This window comes from Nomascus leucogenys, chromosome 4 (genome assembly GCF_006542625.1).
Source record: "Nomascus leucogenys isolate Asia chromosome 4, Asia_NLE_v1, whole genome shotgun sequence".
In the NCBI taxonomy this organism is placed as follows: Eukaryota; Metazoa; Chordata; class Mammalia; order Primates; family Hylobatidae; genus Nomascus; species Nomascus leucogenys.
The window spans coordinates 56,343,212-56,361,953 of NC_044384.1; the positions used below are offsets into that span (position 1 = coordinate 56,343,212).

General features: G+C 44.7%; 1 protein-coding gene across 3 annotated transcripts in view; it reads right to left on the reverse strand.

The window, feature by feature from the left end:
* Window positions 1-18,742, reverse strand: part of RMC1 (regulator of MON1-CCZ1) — a 29,089-nt gene extending 10,347 nt beyond the window's left edge. The window contains exons 1-10 of one of the 3 annotated variants that reach the window (XM_012506292.2): window positions 18,498-18,742; window positions 17,754-17,830; window positions 15,173-15,257; window positions 14,185-14,241; window positions 12,950-13,036; window positions 6,204-6,344; window positions 5,778-5,881; window positions 3,216-3,305; window positions 3,021-3,126; window positions 1,895-2,006 (exon numbers count right to left, since the gene is read on the reverse strand). In XM_012506292.2, coding sequence (XP_012361746.1) covers window positions 1,895-2,006; window positions 3,021-3,126; window positions 3,216-3,305; window positions 5,778-5,881; window positions 6,204-6,344; window positions 12,950-13,036; window positions 14,185-14,241; window positions 15,173-15,257; window positions 17,754-17,830; window positions 18,498-18,599 — 961 coding nt within the window. In that variant the 5' untranslated portion in view covers window positions 18,600-18,742. The remainder of the gene's footprint in view (window positions 1-1,894; window positions 2,007-3,020; window positions 3,127-3,215; window positions 3,306-5,777; window positions 5,882-6,203; window positions 6,345-12,949; window positions 13,037-14,184; window positions 14,242-15,172; window positions 15,258-17,753; window positions 17,831-18,497) is intronic. The other 2 variants (XM_030810651.1, XM_030810652.1) reach the window with 2 other exon arrangements.

Consider the following 18,742-nt stretch of genomic DNA (forward strand, 5'->3'; position numbering starts at 1 on the left):
AACTCTGCACTCCAATCTCCTTCAAAAGAGAGCCGGGAGAGACTGCTGCAAGGGACAGGCACAGAAGAAAGACCCTGTGAGAACACAGTGAGAAGGTGGCCATCTGCAAAGAGGCCTGCCGGGAGGGAGGCCTCAGAAGAAAGCAAACCTGCAGACATCTTGATCTTGAACTTCTAGCCTCCAGAACTGTAAGAAAATAAAGTTCTGTTTAAGGAAAAAAAAAAAGAGAGCGAGAGTGTGTGTGTTGAATATTCTGTCAGTTCTATCTTAAAATCAATTACACTGGAAAAAGGCAAAACGAAGCAAATAAATGACTTCTTTCCCTTTTCCTGAATTCCTGACCTCTACTCTTCTGACTTCCCAACCTCACCTCTCCAGGCAGAAGGAGGATTGATTTGGGTAAGCCTAAGAGCCACAGCCGAAGCACTTACTGTGACTGTCAGTCCCAAAGAATGCAATATTCATCATCACTGTCACACGGAATGTTAAGAAACAGAAAAGTGATCCCAGGTTACAGTAAGAAACCTACAGCCAAAGTTAATTTCAGCATTATAGAGCTAAGGCAAACAGAAAACGTTACGGGCGTATTCAATATTAAAACATCTTTCACCATCAACAGGTAATCAAAACTATCCATTCTAAAGCTCAGCGAAAATAAATTATTCTTTTTCCTTCCAAGGGAGATTCATCTATCTTAGAAAATACTTTTTTCTTTTTTGAGTCTTGCTCTGTCGCCCAGGCTGGAGTGCAGTGGCGCGATCTCAGCTCACTGCAAGCTCCGCCTCCCGGGTTCACGCCATTCTCCTGCCTCAGCCTCTCCGAGTAGCTGGGACTACAGGCGCCCGCCACCACGCCCAGCTAATTTTTTGTATTTTTAGTAGAGACAGGGTTTCACCGTGGTCTCGATCTCCTGACCTCGTGATCCGCCCGCCTCGGCCTCCCAAAGTGCTGGGATTACAAGCGTGAGCCACCGCGCCCGGCCTAGAAAATACTTTTTTCACAACATAATTTTAGCTTATAGGATCAGTAGCTGCATTTTTTAAAAAACTAGAACAGGCTGGGCATGGTGGCTCACACTTGTAATCCTAGCACTTTGGGAGACCGAGGCAGGCAGATCACCTGAGGTCAGGAGTTCGAGACCAGTCTGGCCAACATGGTAAAACCCCATCTCTACCAAAAAGATAAAAATTTGGGCCGGGCGTGGTGGCTCATGCCTGTAATCCCACCACTTTGAGAGGCCAAGGTGGGCAGATCACTTGAGGCCAGAAGTTCAAGACCAGCCTGGCCAACATGGTGAAACCCCATCTCTACTAAAAATACAAAAAAATTAGCTGGGCGTGGTGGCACACGCCTGTAATCCCAGCTACTTGGGAGGCTGAGGCAGGAGAATCACTTGAACCTTATTTCCTCTCACAAGTATTTAAGCGATTGAAAACTTGGTTCAAGTGCTTGAATACCTCACAACCTTGAACCTTGTGAGAGGCGGAGGTTGCAGTGAGCTGAGATCATGCCACTGCACTCCAGCCTGGGCAACAGAGTGAGGCTCTGTCAAAAAAATAAATTTAAAAAAATACAAAAATTAGCTGGGCATGGTGGCACACACCTGTAATCCCAGCTACTTGGGAGGCTGACGCAGGATAATCACTTGAACCCAGGGGGTGGAGATTGTAGTGAGCCAAGATCACACCACTACCTACCAGCCTGGGCAACTCAGTGAGACTCTGTCTCAAAACAACAACAAAACTGGAACAAATGGCCCCTGGCAAAATCAGACAGATCTGGGAATCTCTGTTTATTCCTCACTCCACTTTTAACATGACTCCCAAAGATCATGGTGAGAACACAGCCACACGGTGAAACGGCAGCACAGACTCCTCTACAAAACCCGCGTTACCTGCGATGGGGATCTGATAGGGCTGGATCGATCGAGCGGGAAGCACTGGGTGGTGGAAGGTAACGGAGCCGTCAAACTCTCCCCGTAACTTGATATCGAATATTACCGATGTCTACGGGGGGAAAAAGATAAGACTGAGGCCAAAATCAATCATCGTTTGCCCAGTCGCTTTCATTCCATCCCATCTTGCTGTTTAAATCAGTTTAAAAGCCTGTGTTTGCATTTCCTCCCTACAGGCGCTAGCTCTTACTTGAGAAGGAATTTGTCATTAACATCACAACTCTCTTTTAATATTTTTATCTCCTCTCACAAGTATTTCCTGCATTTATGACACACTTCCTTTGACGAGCTCACTCAAAGTGACCTAAGCAGATCTCTGTCATTTCAACTGGAAACATCCTCACGTGTCAGAGAGCTAAGAGTTAGCGTCACCACCCTCTGGGAGGGTAGAGAAGGGAAATAGCTTCTTTATATCAGAGGCCCAGCCCACAGGACCCATTCTAGTTGTCCTGGTCCACAGGCCTCAGAACCATTATCCCCCAGCACTGTCATCCATGCTCACAACTGCAACAGACAGTTCAAGTACTCATGGAACGGAGCGGATTCCCACCTTCTTCCAAGGTCAAATCTCAAGCATTAGTTTCTGAAATAGTTTTGAATTATCTTTAATCAACTGACACAATCACTGTTTTCTAAACTACTTAAGACTACCAAACCCATTTCCATCTGGAAGACCAAAACTCTTAGCATAAAAATGCACTTTCTAGTCTTATTCAGACATCTTGCCAATTTTCTTTTTTTTTTGTTCAGAGACAGGATCTTGCACCATCACCCAGGCTGGAGTGCAGTGGCGCGACCTCCACTCACTGAAGCCCCGACCTCCCGGGCTCAAGTAGCTGGGACTATAGGCGTGCACTACCACGCCTGGCTAATTTTTGTATTTTTTATATAGGTGGGGTTTTGCCATGCTGCTCAGGCTGGTCTCGAACTCCTGGGCTCAAGCAATCTGTCCGCCTTGGCCTCCCAAAGTGCTGGGATTACAGGCGTGATCCACCGTGCCCAGCCGCCAATTTTCACAAGTCTTTTAAGCAACCTTAACTTTGGTAGAAACGCAGACAGCTTGTACCTCTGTATCCTGATGATGTACGACTACCAGGTTGTCCACCACGTTCAGGGCAAACTTTCCCGTCCTATTTAACTTCAATATGTGCATCTTTTTACAGGCACCTTCTCTGTAGGATAGAAAGCAAAAAACAGATCAACAAGCTGCAGTTCACATTTTAAAATCACAGAGAGAGGGGAAACAAAGCATGAAATCTACCGTGGTAGATGATAGAGGACCACCTCCGCTCCTGTGCTGTTGGAGGTCCGAGAATGATGCCTCAAGAAGAGAACATACAGCTGCCCGTATCTAATTAGGGAACAAACAGACATAAATTACATCTGGCCATTCAAAATTCCTTTGTTCTAAATGGCGTCACGGTTAAGTAAATTATGAGATATTCATTTAATGGAGTATTTTGCTGCCAACAAAAGTGTTTACAAAGAAACATGGAGTTACTCAAAGCCTATTATAAAGTTAAGTGGAAAAGAGAACACACACTAAATACAGCTTGATCATAATCTTTTAAAAGAAAACCCCAAACCTAAGCATAGAGTCTGAAATGATTGGAAAGAAACACGTTAATAGTTATACTTGAGTGATATGCTAAGTTCATTTTCTTCTGTTTTCCAAGTTTTGTATAATGAATGTATATTCCTTAATAACAGAAAATATAATCACTTTTTTTTTTTTTTTTTTCATTTTTCAGAGACAGGGTCTCCCTCCGTCATCCAGGCTGGAATGCAGTGGTGCAACCACAGCTCACTGCAACCTCCCACTCCTAGGCTTCGGCGTTCTTCCCTCACCTCAGCCTCCCCAGTAGCTAGGACTACATGCATGTGCCACCGTGCCTGGCTAATTTTTAAATTTTTTTGTAGAAACAGAGTCTCACTATGTTGCCCAGGCTGGTCTTGAACTCCTGGCCTCAAGGCGATCCTCCTGCCTTGGCCTCCCCAGTCACTGGTATTACAGGTGTGTGCCACCATGCTCAGCCTTTTCTATTTAAGTGCCATCTAATAAATGTTGCTGTGAACAGTTCCTGAATGCATATTCTAGTCCAGTGGTAAACTCTGTGCTGGGCCTGCCCAGGGACAAGGAGGAGACCAAGGTGGGAGGGAATAGGTCCCCACTTCCACTTCAGCCAGGACTGCTCTCACTTTATCTATTGTCTAAACAGGAATGCTGGCTGGGCATGGCAGCTCATGCCTATAAACCCAGCACTTTGGGAGGCCGAGGCGGGAGGATCACCTGAGCCCAGGAGTTCAAGACCAGCCTGGGCAACATGGTGAAACTCCATCTCTTCAGAAAATACAAAAATTATCCAGATGTGTGGTGGCATGTGCCTGTAGTCCCAGCTACTTGGGAGACTGTGGCAGCAGAATCACTTGAACCTAGAAGGCGGAGGTTGCAGTGAGCTGAGATTGTAACACTGCACTCCAGCCTGGGCAACAGAGCGAGACTCTCCAAAAAAAATTTAAAAATAAACAGGAATGCCACAGAAGAGTACCTTAAAAAAAAAAAAAAAAAAAGAAGAAGAAATAAAAGATTATACTAACTACCAAAAAGTTTGAAAGTTTGGAAACCACTGTCTTAGGCCACAGAAGAATCAGAAGTAACTTAGAAGCAAAATTTTGACTATTGTCGAATCAGATACAGGCATACGGGGGTTCTTTTTTATTAGTCTCTATTGTGTGTTTAAAATTTTCATTACAAATTGAAAAACTGAGATATCCACTTTTTCAAATGAAAATATACCTCCGTACTGCCGAGCGCAGTGACTCACACCTGTAATCCCAACACTTTGGGAGGCTGAGGAGGGCAGATCACAAGGTCAAGAGACCGAGACCATCCTGGCCAACATGGTGAAACCCTGTCTCTACTAAAAATACAAAAATTAGTTGGGCATGGTGGCACGCACCTGTAGTCTCAGCTACTCGGGAGACTGAGGCAGGAGAATCGCTTGAATCTGGGAGGTGGAGGTTGCAGTAAGCCAAGATCGTGCCACTGTACTCCAGCCTGGCAACAGAGCAAGACTACGTCACAAAAAAAAAAAAAAGAAAGAAAAAGAAAATATACCTCGATATATAAGTAATTTAGTTCCATGTCTGTTATATAAAAATCTTAATCTATTTTCTTATTTAGAACAATTATTATTTAACTTAGCTTTAAAAAAAAAAAAACTTGGCCAGGCACAATGGCTCATGCCTGTAATCCCAGCACTTTGGAAGGCCAAGGCAGGTGGATCACTTGAGGTCAGGAGTTCGAGACCAACCTGGCCAACATGGCGAAACCCTGTCTGTACCAAAAACACAAAGACCAGCCGGGCGAGGTGACGCACACTTGTAATCCCAGTTCCTTGGGAGGCTGAAGCAGAAGAATCGCTTGAGCCTGGGAGGTGGAGGCTGCAGTCAGCCAACATTGCACCACTGCCCTCCAGCCTAGAGAACAGAACAAGACTCTTGTCTCAAAAAAAAAAAAAAGAAGAAATTCTAAAACAAAGATACTAAGAAATAAATTGGTTCAATGTTCTTGCTTTATCAGGCTAGAAAGGTAAAGGAATTCCTTAGCATCACGAAGCTGATAAAAATCAAAATGGAATGCCAAAAACACTGCAGGTTTTCCATGTTCACAGGATCTGTACACTGAATACCCAGGACAAGGGGAGTCCTCCTTATGTGTTCTAGGGGTCAGGGCATCACGTGGTGCTTGTAACACACTCCTTCTATTATTTATATTACTGAAAGCAATTGCAGGATGGAATGCTCTCTGACATGGACATACATGGTAGCCATTGCGATGTCTCTTTCAGAAAGGCTGGGTTTAGTTGACTTAGGCGCAGCTGGTAATTCAATCTCAAACTTGGGCAGCTTCGACATAGTGCCAGCCTGGTTAGGGGGAAAAAGTTTTAGGAAAAGCTTATTAAACCCCTTCGATGTTTCACATTCCCTGTGTAAAACCAACAAGGATAAACACAGACTTCGTCTTTGGATCCTTTCCACCGTCCCCCATGTCCTCTCACAGCCTGTCTGCCCAGCATAGAATGAATGGCTCCAGGAGCTGACGGGTACACAGAGTGCCCTCTAGTGGTCAGAACGGTGACGTTACGGCTGGAGGAACCTGTCCCTAACGTGCCTGACACATTAGGATGCTACAGGAACGGGGGACAACTGGGGAAAGGTGTTGTTTTCAGGGGAGGCTTCCTCTTACCCTAAAGTGAAAAGGCTGCAGGACATTCTCCAGGACCGTGGTAGACAGCAAGATCACGGCGCTCTCGGGGCAGTACATATACCAATTTACATTGAGATTGTGGCTCTTCAAGAGTTTCAGACTCCGTTTCTCTGGTAATACCTGAAAGCAGAGTTTAAAAAACAGGATCTTCATTTTAAAAACAGCAAACTAATCCCAGCATTTTGGGAGGCCGAGGTGAGCAGATCACCTGAGGTCAGGAGTTTGAGACCAGCCTGGACAAAACGGTGAAACCCCGTCTCTACTAAAAATACAAAAATTAGCCAGGCATGGTGGCACATGCCTGTAATCCCAGCTACTCAGGAGGCTGAGGCACAAGAATTGCTTGAATGAACCCAGGAGGCGAAGGTTGCAGTGAGTCAAGATTGCACCATCACACTCCAGCGTGAGTGACAGAGCGAGATTCAGTCTCAATAAATAAATCAATAACATCAAACTGTCAGAAGATTCTTACAGCGCACTCTGAGAATAAAAAGCAGAAGAAACCCACTAAGTGAAATGAACATTCTCACTTGTACTTATTATAGCAACTACTTAACCAGCCCTATGCTTGGTGCTTTACAGAGCCTCCTAACTCATTTACTCTTTGCCACGACTGAGAGGCAGGCACCACTGGCCCTATTAGCCAGATGAGAAACAAGGCTCCAAGAGTGGATTAGGGAACCTGCCCCTTAACAAAGCAATTATAGCCTGGGTAGGCTGTTTCCCTCCAAAATCCTTATCTGTGCCTCCACATGCTTGGACATGTGGAGCACATGGATACACCTAAAAGCAATTTACAACAAAATTCTCCTCATCCAGGAAATGGCCAAAAGAAACTGACACCTCCAGGACCCCATGTATTAACTCGACCACCTCCCAGCCCATGGCAGATCTGCCTTCTGCTTGGCCTCCATCTCGACTCCAGTCTACACTGGGCCTGGGAGGAGCTCCCTTCTTCTAGCAGATGTGTTCATAACACTGCATACAAATGCAGTACTTTATAATCCAGGCACATTTTAAATGTACTCTAAATATTCTGATATTACAGAACACTGTATAGAGCCCCCAAGACATTAATGCTCATGGTACACTGCACTAAAGAACTGCTGCGCAAGTCAGGGGCAGGAGCCGTAAGCTTCTTAATAACTATAATAATTAGGATGTGCTAGAGTCTTCTTTCTTTTTAACTTTTTTCTTGAAGATCTGAAGCCATCTAGGTAACCTTAAGGTATACTTTCCCACTGCAGAGAACAGAAAGGAAGACTTTTAAATGATTACCATAGGGAACTCCTCCATAAAGCAAGCCACCCTTCCCATGCAATCACATGTACAAAATTCTATTTCTGTGTGTATGGAATTTGTCTAAAGTTTGTTTAAAGTTCTCCTATTGGTCATTACAAATTTTTTTTTTTTTTTTTGAGACGGATTTTCACTCTTGTTGCCCAGGCTGGAGTGCAGTGGCACAATCTCGGCTCACCGCAACCTCCGCCTCCCACGTTCAAGGGATTCTTCTGCCTTAGCCTCCCAAGTAGCTGGGATTATAGGCGCCCACCACCAAACCCAGCTAATTTTTGTATTTTTATTTTGAGACAGTAGAGATGGCACTTAGTAGAGATGGAGTTTAATAGAGATGGGGTTTTGCCATGGTGGCCAGGCTGGTCTCAAACTCCTGACCTCAGGTGATCGCCCACCTCGGCCTCTCAAAGTGCTACGATTACAGGCATGAGCCACCGTGCCCAGCCAATCATTACTAAGATTTTGATGATGGCCTTACAGCAAAGCACCATGGCATTAACACACAGGTATATTTTCTCTAACCATATATTCTAAATTATATTGCTTTCATTAGGTCAACAAAATTAAAACCTGAAAGAACTCTTAACACCCTCTAAATTAGTTCCACTTAGAGATCTCAGAAGCATGCTTAACAGGTCAGGAAGCTGGAACAGATGAAAAGAAACAGGCAGGTGCATCAAAGGACACAATCCACAGAGTGGAAAGGCAACCTCCGGATTCGGAGAAAATACTTGCAAATTGTATCTCTAAGAAGGTGTTAATATCAGAATATATAAAGAACTACAATTCAACAAATAATAGCAATTTGATTTTAAAAATAGGCACAATGACCCGAATTAGTCATTTCTCCAAAGATGATACACAAAGTGGCCAAAACACACACACAAAAGTGCTCAACATCACTAATCAACAAAGAGCGCAAATCAAAACCACAATTAAGATGGCTAGTATCAAAAACAAAACAAAACAGCAAGTGTTGGTGAGGATATGGAGAAACTGGGACTTTTGTACACTTGGAGGGATTGCAAAATGGTGTAACTGCTACGGAAAACAGTATAGCAGTTTCCTAAAATATTAAGAAACAGAACTACCATCTGCTCCAGCAATCTCACTCTAGGTATAAATCTAAAAGAACTGAAAATGGGATCTTGAAGCGGTATCTGCATACCTGTATTGACAGCAGCACTATTCACAATGGCCAAGAGGTGGAAGCAACCCAAATGTCCCTCAACAGATGAATGGATAAGCAAAATGTGGTGTATACACTCGATGCGGTATTATCAGCCTTAAAAAGGAAACCCTATCACATGCTATGGCATGGGGGAACCTGTAGGAAATTATGGTAAATGAAATAAGCCAGTCACAAAGGGACAAATACTGTATAATTTCACTTATATGAAGTATAAAAAGTAATCAAATTCGGCCGGACACAGTGGCTCACGCCTGTAATCCCAGCACTTTGGGAGGCTGAGGTGAGTGGATCACCTGAAGTCAGGAGTTCAAGACCAGCTTGGCCAACATGGTGAAACCCCATCTCTACCAAAAATACAAAAATTAGCCAGGCGTGGTGGCGCACACCTGTAATCCCAGCTGTTCGGGAGGCTGAGACAGGAGAATCGCCTAAACCCAGGAGGCAGAGGTTGCAGTGAGCTGAGATCACACCACTGCACTCCAGCCTGGGAAACAGAGTGAGACTCCATCTCAAAAAAAAGGAGTCAAATTCATAGAAACAGAAAGTAAAATAGAGATTGTTGGGGCTGCAGAGAAGGGATAAGGGGAGTTGTTTACTGGATACAGTTTTGGTTTCACAAGATGAAAAAGTTCTGGAGCTATTTCATAACAATGTGAATGAATATACTTAACACTACTGAACTGAACACTTAAAAACAGTTAAGATGATAAATGTTGTATGTTTTTTACCACAGTAAAAAAAAATTTTTTGACCACACACAGTGGCTCATGCCCATAAATCCCAGCACTCTGGGAGGCCAAGGCAGAAGAATGGCTTGATTAGGAGTTCAAGACCAGTCTAGACAACATGGCAAGACGACATCTCTACAAAAAAAAAAAAAGGAAAAAAAAATTAAGTTGGGCGTGCTGGCACACACCTGTAGTTCCGGCTACTCAGGAAGCTGAGGTGGGAGGATTACGTGAGGCTAGGAGGTCGAGGCTGCAGTGAGCCGTGATTGTGCCACTGTACTCCAGCCTGGGTGACAGAGATCCTGTCTCAAAATAATTATTACAAAATAAAAAAATTTTAAGAGGAAGTTAACAAAATACAAATGGACAATATACAAATGAAAAGATGCTTACTTCCCTAGTAATGTAAAATGCAAATTAAAATGTCTTTCGGCCAGGCATGGTGGCTCACACCTGTAATCCCAGCACTTTAGGGGGCCGAGATAGGTGGATTATTTGAGGCCAGGGGTTCAAAACCAGCCTGGCCAACATGGTGAAACCCCACCTCTTCTAAAAATACAAAAATTAGCCAGGCGTGGTGCTGGGCGCCTGTAGACCCAGCTACTTGGGAGGCTGAGGCAGGAGAATTGCTTGAACCCAGGAAGTGGAGGTTGCCGTGAGCCAAGATTGCACCATTGCACTCCAGCCTGGGCGACAGAGTGAGACTCTGTCTCAAAAAAAAAAAAAAAAAAAAAAAAAAAAAAGTCTTTCTACCTCTCAGGTTGGCAAATGTCTATAGATTGATAATATCCAGTTCTCCTAAAGGTATGAAAAGCAGAAGTTCCTATATTGCTAGTGAAAATACACGTCTAGAAGAAATTTGGTGATACCGGCTCAGCTTTTCGGATGTTCATACCTATACTGCAACTCTCCCTCTAACATAAAGAAGTGTGTACAAGCATGTTACTGAAGGGTTATTTGTAATCACAAAAAAAGGGAAAACCAGCCAATGTCCAATAACAAGAAATTGGTTAAACTGTAGTCCATCCATACAGTGGAATACTACCCAGTCAGAATAAAATATAGAAAGATGTCCAAGATACACTTTGGACAAAAAAAAAAAAAATAAAAAAGTTAGCTGCAAAAGTTTATATACAACATTCCCCTTTTTGTTAAAAAGAAGTTTGTATGTATTTATTTTTAAAAATAGAGGAATATGCACCAAACTCTTCACAATAATTATTTATCGGGATTATAGGGAACATTTGCTTTCCATATTATGTATCTTGCAATGTTTGAATGTTTTTTGTTTTAACTTTTAGGTTCGGGGATAGATGTGAAGGTTTGTTACATAGGTAAACTCATGTCACGGGGGTTTGTGGTACAGATTATTTCATCACCCAGGTATTAAGTCCAGTACCCAATAGTTATCTTTTCTGCTCCTCTCCCTCCTCCCACCCTCCCCTGCTCAAGTAGACCCCCGTGTCTGTTGTTTCCTTCTTTGCATTCATAACTTATCACTTAGCTCCCACTTAGAAGTGAGAACATGTGGTATTTAGTTTTCTGTTCCTGTGTTAATTTGCTAAGGATGATGGCCTCCATCTCCATCCGTGTTCCCACAAAAGACATGATTTTGTTCATTTTTATGGCTGCACAGTATTCCATGGTATGTATGTACCACATTTTCTTTATCCAATCTGTCACTGATGGGCATTTAGGATGATTCCATGTCTTTGCCATTGTGAACAGTGCTGCAATGAACATTCACGTGCATGTGCCTTTATGGTAGAATAATTTATATTCCTCTGCATACACACCCAGTAATGGGGCTGCTAGGTCAAACAGTAGTTCTGCTTTTAGCTCTTTGAGGAATCACCATACTGTTTTCCACAAAGGTTGAACTAATTGACATCCCAGCAACAGTGCGTAAGGGTTCCCTTTTCTCCACAACCTTGCATGTGTTATTCTTTGACTTTTTTATAATGGCTATGCTGACTAGTGTGAGATAGTTTCTCACTGTGGTTTTGATTTGCATTTCTCTAATGATTAGTGATGTTGAGCTCTTTTATGTTTGTTGGTCACATGTATGTCTTCTTTTAAAAAGTGTCTGCTCATGTCCTTTGCCCACTTTTTTTTTTTTTTTTTTTGAGATGGAGTCTCGCTCTGTTGCCCAGGCTGGAGTGCAGTGGCACCATCTCAGCTCACTACAACCTCCGCCTCCCAGGTTCAAGCAATTCCCCGGCCTCAGCTCCCCTAGTAGCTGGGATTACAGGTGCCTGCCACCAACCTGGCTAATTTTTGTATTTTTAATAGAGACGGGGTTTCGTCATGTTGGCCACGCTGGTCTCGAACTCCTGACCTCACGTGATCTGCCCACCTTGGCCTCCCAAAGTGCTGGGATTACAGGGGTGAGCCACTGCACCTGGCCTTTGCCCACTTTTTAATGAAGTTTTGTTTTTGTTTTTTTTGAGATGGGGTCTCACTGTCATCCAGGCTGGAGTGCAGTGCTGTGATCTTGGCTCACTGCAACCTCCTGCCTCCCGGGCTCAAGCAGTCCTCCCACTTCAGCCTCCCAAGTAGCTGGGACTACAGGCGCACACCACCACGCCTGACTAACATTTTGTATTTTTTATAGAGATGGGATTTCATCATGTTGGCCTGGCTGGTCTCAAACTCCTGGACTCAAGCCATCCGCCCACCTTGGCCTTCCAAAGAGCTGGAATTACAGGCATGGGCCACCAAGCCCTTTTTTTTTTTTTTTAAATGTATTACTTGCAATTAGAAAAAAAAAAGAATAAAATCCCCAGCAAGAGACTAAAGCTGAGTGCTGCCGCTCATGCCTGTAATCCTGGCTCTTTGGGAGGCCAACGCAGGAGTTGAGGTTAGGAGTCTGACACCAGCCTGGGCAACATAGCGAGACTTCGTCTCTACAAAAAAGTTTAAAAATTAGCCAGGGCCGGGTGCAGAGTGGCTCATGCTTGTAATCCCGGAACTTTGGGAGGCCGAGGCGGGCGGATCACCTGAGGTCGGGAGTTCGAGACCAGCCTCAACATGGAGAAATCCCGTCTCTACTAAAAATACAAAATTAGCCGGGCATGGTGATGCATGCCTGTAATCCCATCTACTCACGAGGCTGAGACAGGAGAATCGCTTGAACCTGGGAGGTGGAGGTTGTGGTGAGCCGAGATCACGCCATTGCACTCCACCAGCCTGGGCAACAAGAGCGAAACTCCATCTCAAAAATAAAATAAAATAAAATAATAAAAATAAAAATTAGCCAGGCATGGTGGTACATGCCTGTAGTCCCACCTACTCAGGAGGCTGAGGCAGGAGGATTGCTTGAGCCCAGGAGTTTGATATTACAGTGAGCCATGATGATGCCACTGCACTGCAGCCTGGGCAACAGAGCAAGATTCCATCTCTAGAAAATGTTTAAACTATATCTATATATATTCAGTACTGAATTCAAAAGGCTGCCAGAATGCTATCACTGAACTTTAACCAACAAACATAAATGATAAACATAATACCTGGTAAAATTCGATTCCTTGATCTGTTATGAAGACAATTTCAGTAGAACTAGTCCAGCAGAATCCTAGAATGTTGGCATTCTTAGTCTAAGAAAAATGTTTTTTAAATATTTTTAATTAATAAGAAAAAACACATATAACTCTCTTCAAAAGCTTCACAAACTCTACAGTTTGTCATTCTTTAATGAACGTTCCCCGGAATGTTTACTAATTAACAAAACAAATTTTCTTTTAAATACAATGTTCCCTGATTTTTGCCCATAACTCTTCATTCAAGAACCTGAATCCTAATTCCTTCTACCAAACAGAACAGGGGAAGTCTGTGTTTTGTAGAAAAGTAACTGACCAAAGCTCACAGACAGCAGCTTCTACCTGCAGGAATCACCATACTGCCGACATTCTTAGTCACCCACGTTATAAAAACGGTTATTAAAGATGTACAAAGGCCTAAGGGTCTTTAGCGAGTGTTGACTAAAATGGGTTGAGGACCCTGAGACACACACCCGACTCGCTTGAGGGCAGACAGAGCTGAGCAGGGCCGGCTGAGAGTCTCTTCACACGAGGCCACCGCAGGGCAGGGAGGACAGTGGTGGGGATGCACCTCTCCTCACTGAAGAGTCCGCCCTGAACTCCACTGAGCAAAACAGTCACAAAGATGCAGAAAGCCCTACCCCAACCACTAGCAGCTTCTGTCAGCGCCCAGGGTGCCACACTGCCAATTTTAGCTCAGCTCCCTCTAGCCTAGTTTACTACACCCAGCAAATCTCATTAATGTGGATTAGAATCAACACCTAGGAGAAGAAAGAAAGAGTAAGGACAAGACAAAGACAACAAATTGAGGAAAGAAAACTTCAGGAAACAGAAAAAGAAACTCCTCACCAGAAACCTCCACTCCAGGTGGCTGTGAGGGATCCCAGGGCCCAGACCCAGATGTGCTGCTGGCCCAGTGAGGAGAAAAAGGGCAAGACAGACGACAGCTCCAAGGGCTAGCACCACTGGGTGTTCACCATGCGTCCTCCATTGAACCCTCCCCCTCCAAAGGAATAAGCTTTCAAACTTAGAAAACTGTTCAGTGTCACAAAGCAAACACCCCGCTTGACTCGTTTGGGAATCAACATGAGGGACAGTCTGACTTCAAGTCTGTGCTCCCTGCGACCCCGATGCCCCGCTCTCCACGACATAACCCAGCTCAACACCACTGACACCAGCAGCTGAGAAAGGGTCTGGGGTCATACCTTGCACTCCTGTGTGTATTCCAGCTGGGAATTATCAGGGATAAAATTACAAAAATCCTGAAAGGAAAAACACACACACACACACACAAATTTGGATTAGGCAGCATACTGCCAACCTACGTTGGCATACTACAAGACAAGAAAAATAAATATTAACTTAAAAAGTGACCAGAAAATAACTGAAGACAACCAAAACACAGGAAAGTTAAAAAGACCAATTCGGATCATCTGTCTCAACAGCAGCAGGCTTATGATTCAATTTAAGTTAACACAAATATTCAGTTACAGTTTAGTAACTCCTTCCGAAAATTCATTCCTCAAGCAGCTGATGTCAGAGAAATGTGTTGCTGCACTAAGAGGCTTCCCCAAGACTTTAACACTTAAAACTGATGGAAGAAACTAACAGAAGATCCTGCCTGTTTCTAATAGCCTTCCCTCTACTCTACAAACAGCAATGGTGAACATTTACATGGCCTAAAGTGCCTGTAGGCTGCTTCAACTTGGAATATCTGCTCCTATCAGATCTAGCACTCAGAAATGAGAGATGAAAGGGCTAATTCACAAGGTAGCCAAAAATATCTCACATATTCTATGCTGCTAGCTATCAAGCAATACAAAAGACACATGAAGTTCCAAATTATTTTTTAACAATTTTTAAGGGAGGCTGAGGTGAGAGAATCACTCGAGCCTGAGAGATCGAGGCTGCAGTGAGCCGAGATCACATCACTGCACTCTAGCCTGGGCAACAAAGGAAAACTGGCTCAAAAAAAAATTTTTAATTTAATTTAAAAATCAAACTAAGGTCATTTTTTTAACCCACTCAAATGTCTTTTTCATTTTGGAAGGCTCTAATACAATGCAACATAACTATACCTTTCACAACAGTAAGATAATACAAGTTTCCTTTAACACTGAAAATTTGCCATTTCTTCTCTTCCAAATGTATTTCTAATGCCCTTTAATGCTATATTTTAAAGATAAGTCTTACCACAGTCTTTGAGGTCCTCTGAACAGCCAATATCTTATTTTCTAAGGAAAACTTAATGCACTTCACTTCTCCTTTGTCATCCATTCTTTAAGAAAAAAGAATGTGTTAGTAGTTAAATAACCGAATTCTAGCTACTATCATTTATTGGAAAGGCAAAAGACACAACCTATATTCAGGAGGCAGCAAATTCTAGTCTTAAATTAAAATTATGTTTCGGAAGCCATCAGCAGGACCTCTTTTCAAACTACCAAATCCAACTGGAAAGAACTTGCTGGGAAAACTTACAGTATTACGGGTAAAAAGTGATTGAAGAATTGAGATTACACACACATATCACCTGAGAATTGTTTGCAACATAAATAACTATAGACCTGCTCAGGAGCCTTCTCCATGACTGCTGTTTCTCTCTCACAGCAAAGCTTCTGGAAAGAACTATCTACTTGTGCATCTCACAGCACCTTCATTATGCAACCCAGATGGCTCCACCACAGTGTCTCATGATTGCCTCAGACAGACGTTAAAAAGTGAACTCAGCTGGGCACAGTGGCCTACACCTGTAATCCCAGCACTGTGAGAGGATGAAGCAGGAGGATCACAGGAATTCGAGACCAGCCTCAGCAACACAGTGAGACCCCGTCTCTATTCAAATACATACTTTTTTAAATTAAAACTTCATTTAAAAAAAGCAAACTCAAGGGATGGATTACAGAGGGGCTCAAGGAAACTTTTCAGGGTCTGAACATGTTCATTGCCTTGATTGTGGTGATGGTTTCATGGGTGTATACATGTCAAAACTCACATATTGTATAATATTAAGTGTGTACAGTTTATTGTGTGTCAACTATGCCTCAATAAAGCTGCTTTTAAAAATCTTTTTTTTTTTTTTTTGAGACGGAGTCTTGCTCTGTTGCCCAGGCTACAGTGCAGTGGCATGATCTCGGCTCACTGCAACCTCTGCCTCTCGGGTCCACGTGATTCTCCTGCCTCAGCATTCCGAGTAGCTGGGATTACAGGCATGCGCCACCACGCCTGGCTAATTTTGTATTTTCAGTAGAGACAGGGTTTCTCCATCTTGGTCAGGCTGGTCTCCAACTCCCAACCTCAGGTGATCCACCCGCCTCGGCCTTCCAAAGTGCTGGGATTACAGGCGTGAACCATGGCGCCCAGTCTAAAAACTCTTTTTAAGTTAAATTCAGTACCTCCCCCGACCCCACAAACTTCTTAGAGCCCCCAATCTAGATTATTACGGGCTCACTCGTTTTCCACACCCAATCGACCCCCAAGTCTTACCAGAGACCCATCTTCCTAAGTATCCCTTGATTGCCTATGCAATGCCACTCTACACCACCAGAGCGCTGCTCTTCACCACACATGGCTCACTGATTGCTACTCTCCATAGTATCCCTAACTCTGACAGGCTCCCATCTGAACAGCATGATCTTTCCAAACACTGACATGATCATCCCACACCCCACCTGACAAGTTTCAAGAAGATAAAGCTCTAATTCCATGGGAGAATATGTAAGGTTCAAGCTGGCCCCTGCCAGTGGCCACACCACCACCATTTCCCCTTCCCTGTGGAGACACGCTGTGTAACCCTCAGTTACACAGACCCAGAGTTCCCCAAAACACCATGCTTGAACCCTATCCATACTTTAAAACCTTGCTCAGGCCGGGTGCAGCGGCTCATGCCTGTAATCCTAGCACTGTGGGAGTCCGAGGTGGGCGGATAGTTTGAGGTCAGGAGTTCGAAACCAGCCTGGCCAACAAGGTGAAACCCCATCTCTACTAAAAATACAAAAAAATTAGCCGGGCGTGGTGGTGGGCGCCTATAATCCCAGCTACTTGGGAGGCTGAAGCAGGAGAATCACTCGAACCTGGAAGGCGGAGGTTGCAGTCAGCCAAGATTGCACCACACTGCACTCCAGCCTGGGGAACAGAAGGAGGCTCCCTCTCAAAAAAGGACAGTTTCTCATTAACACAGACCAACAGTAAAATTTTTTAAGTCACTACTGAATTGAGGGCCTACATTATACTTTCACCTTCTGTAAGCACCAGTTTTACGGTGGCCAGATAGCTTATCATCCAAATCGAGACACTTCTGAAAGTGAAAGGGGCTACTGATCATTACACCTGTTCAACAGTGCGAACTGGGACTATGCAGTCACCTTAAGTATAGTGGAAGCCATGATTTTCTTGTATTATTACATGAGAAACAATGAATCTCCTCTACCTGCCACTCTGGAAAAACCTGGGCTAAAGAAATGAACGCCCTCCTCTGTCGACAAACCAGAAATGGGCACATCATCACGCTGACTTGTTAATTTCCAGTGCTAGGAAGTGGCTGTCCCACTTTTGAAGTATTTGGCTCCCAAATCAACTGCTCCAGATATTCCACTCTGACAAGAGGTGCTAGTAAGTGCCACCAAGACCCTCCCTACAGACAGGAATTCCATGTGCGCGCACACACTTCAGGCCTCTTAGGGCAGACCAAATGACAAAATTATAAAAAACCTTTTGAATTAGAAAAACATCATTCTGTTTACATGATAAAACGATCTGAAAGTGTCTATACCATTACCTAAATGAGATGGGATTCCTATCATCTGGGCCTTTAACTACCACACCAGTAGCTCCACCAGATCGAACAGCAAAAACCTGAGAGAGAAAAGCAGCAAGGTTAACAGCCTGAACTCTGAAAGGATCTAAACTCATAAGCCAACCCTCAAGCCATTATTTCTGTTATACACCACCCTGGGTTCAACTAAAGTAACAAGGCACATATCAGGGTACAGATGTTTGGCTGCTCATGTGAATTTTAAAATCCAAGAGCAGAGAGCGAAAAGGATGCCACTCCAAGTGTGGCCCACCGTGACACCGGGTCGGGTCCCCGAGGCTCCAAAGTTCTAAGGCCAGTTCGCGCATCGGCGCCGCTGATACGCCTGAAGTACAGTCTTTTCCCCCTTTACAGAATTCCAAGGAAAATGAAAATCTCGACGTCTAAACCCTCGACTACGAGTGTAACTAATGACAAAGACAACAAAAGAAACCTAGATAAGACGGGCGCGCCAACAATTGAGACACCGGCCACGGGGCCACTGCGTCCGCGCAGCTGGCTCGGGGGTCTAGCCCCGAGGTCACCTGCGAGGACACCTGGTCGCGGCTGAGCCCACCCAACAAGGAAGGAGCGCGCGCCGCCTCCCGCGCTGGGACGGGACGGGACAGGACAGGAGGGGACGCTCGGGCCTGGTCGCGCGGGACCGGCCTTGGCGCGCCCACGACCCCGGCAGGGCCGCGCGGGGGAGGAAGCGCGGGCGCGGCGGACCTGCTTGTTGGCCTCATCGAAGAAGACGCAGTTGACAGGGTTCGCCTTCTCGAACTGCACCGGCCGCTCGCACAGCTCCAGGTAGTAGTCCTCCTCGCCCATGGCGGGCGCCGCGCCCGAGGCGGGGGCACCAGGGGCGGTCGCCAGCGTGGAGCGGGACGCGCGGTGGAGCCCGGCCCGCACTGTGGCGGCGGCTGCGGCTGCGGCTCTGGGCCCGGCGCGGACGCCGCTTCCTGGTGCCACGC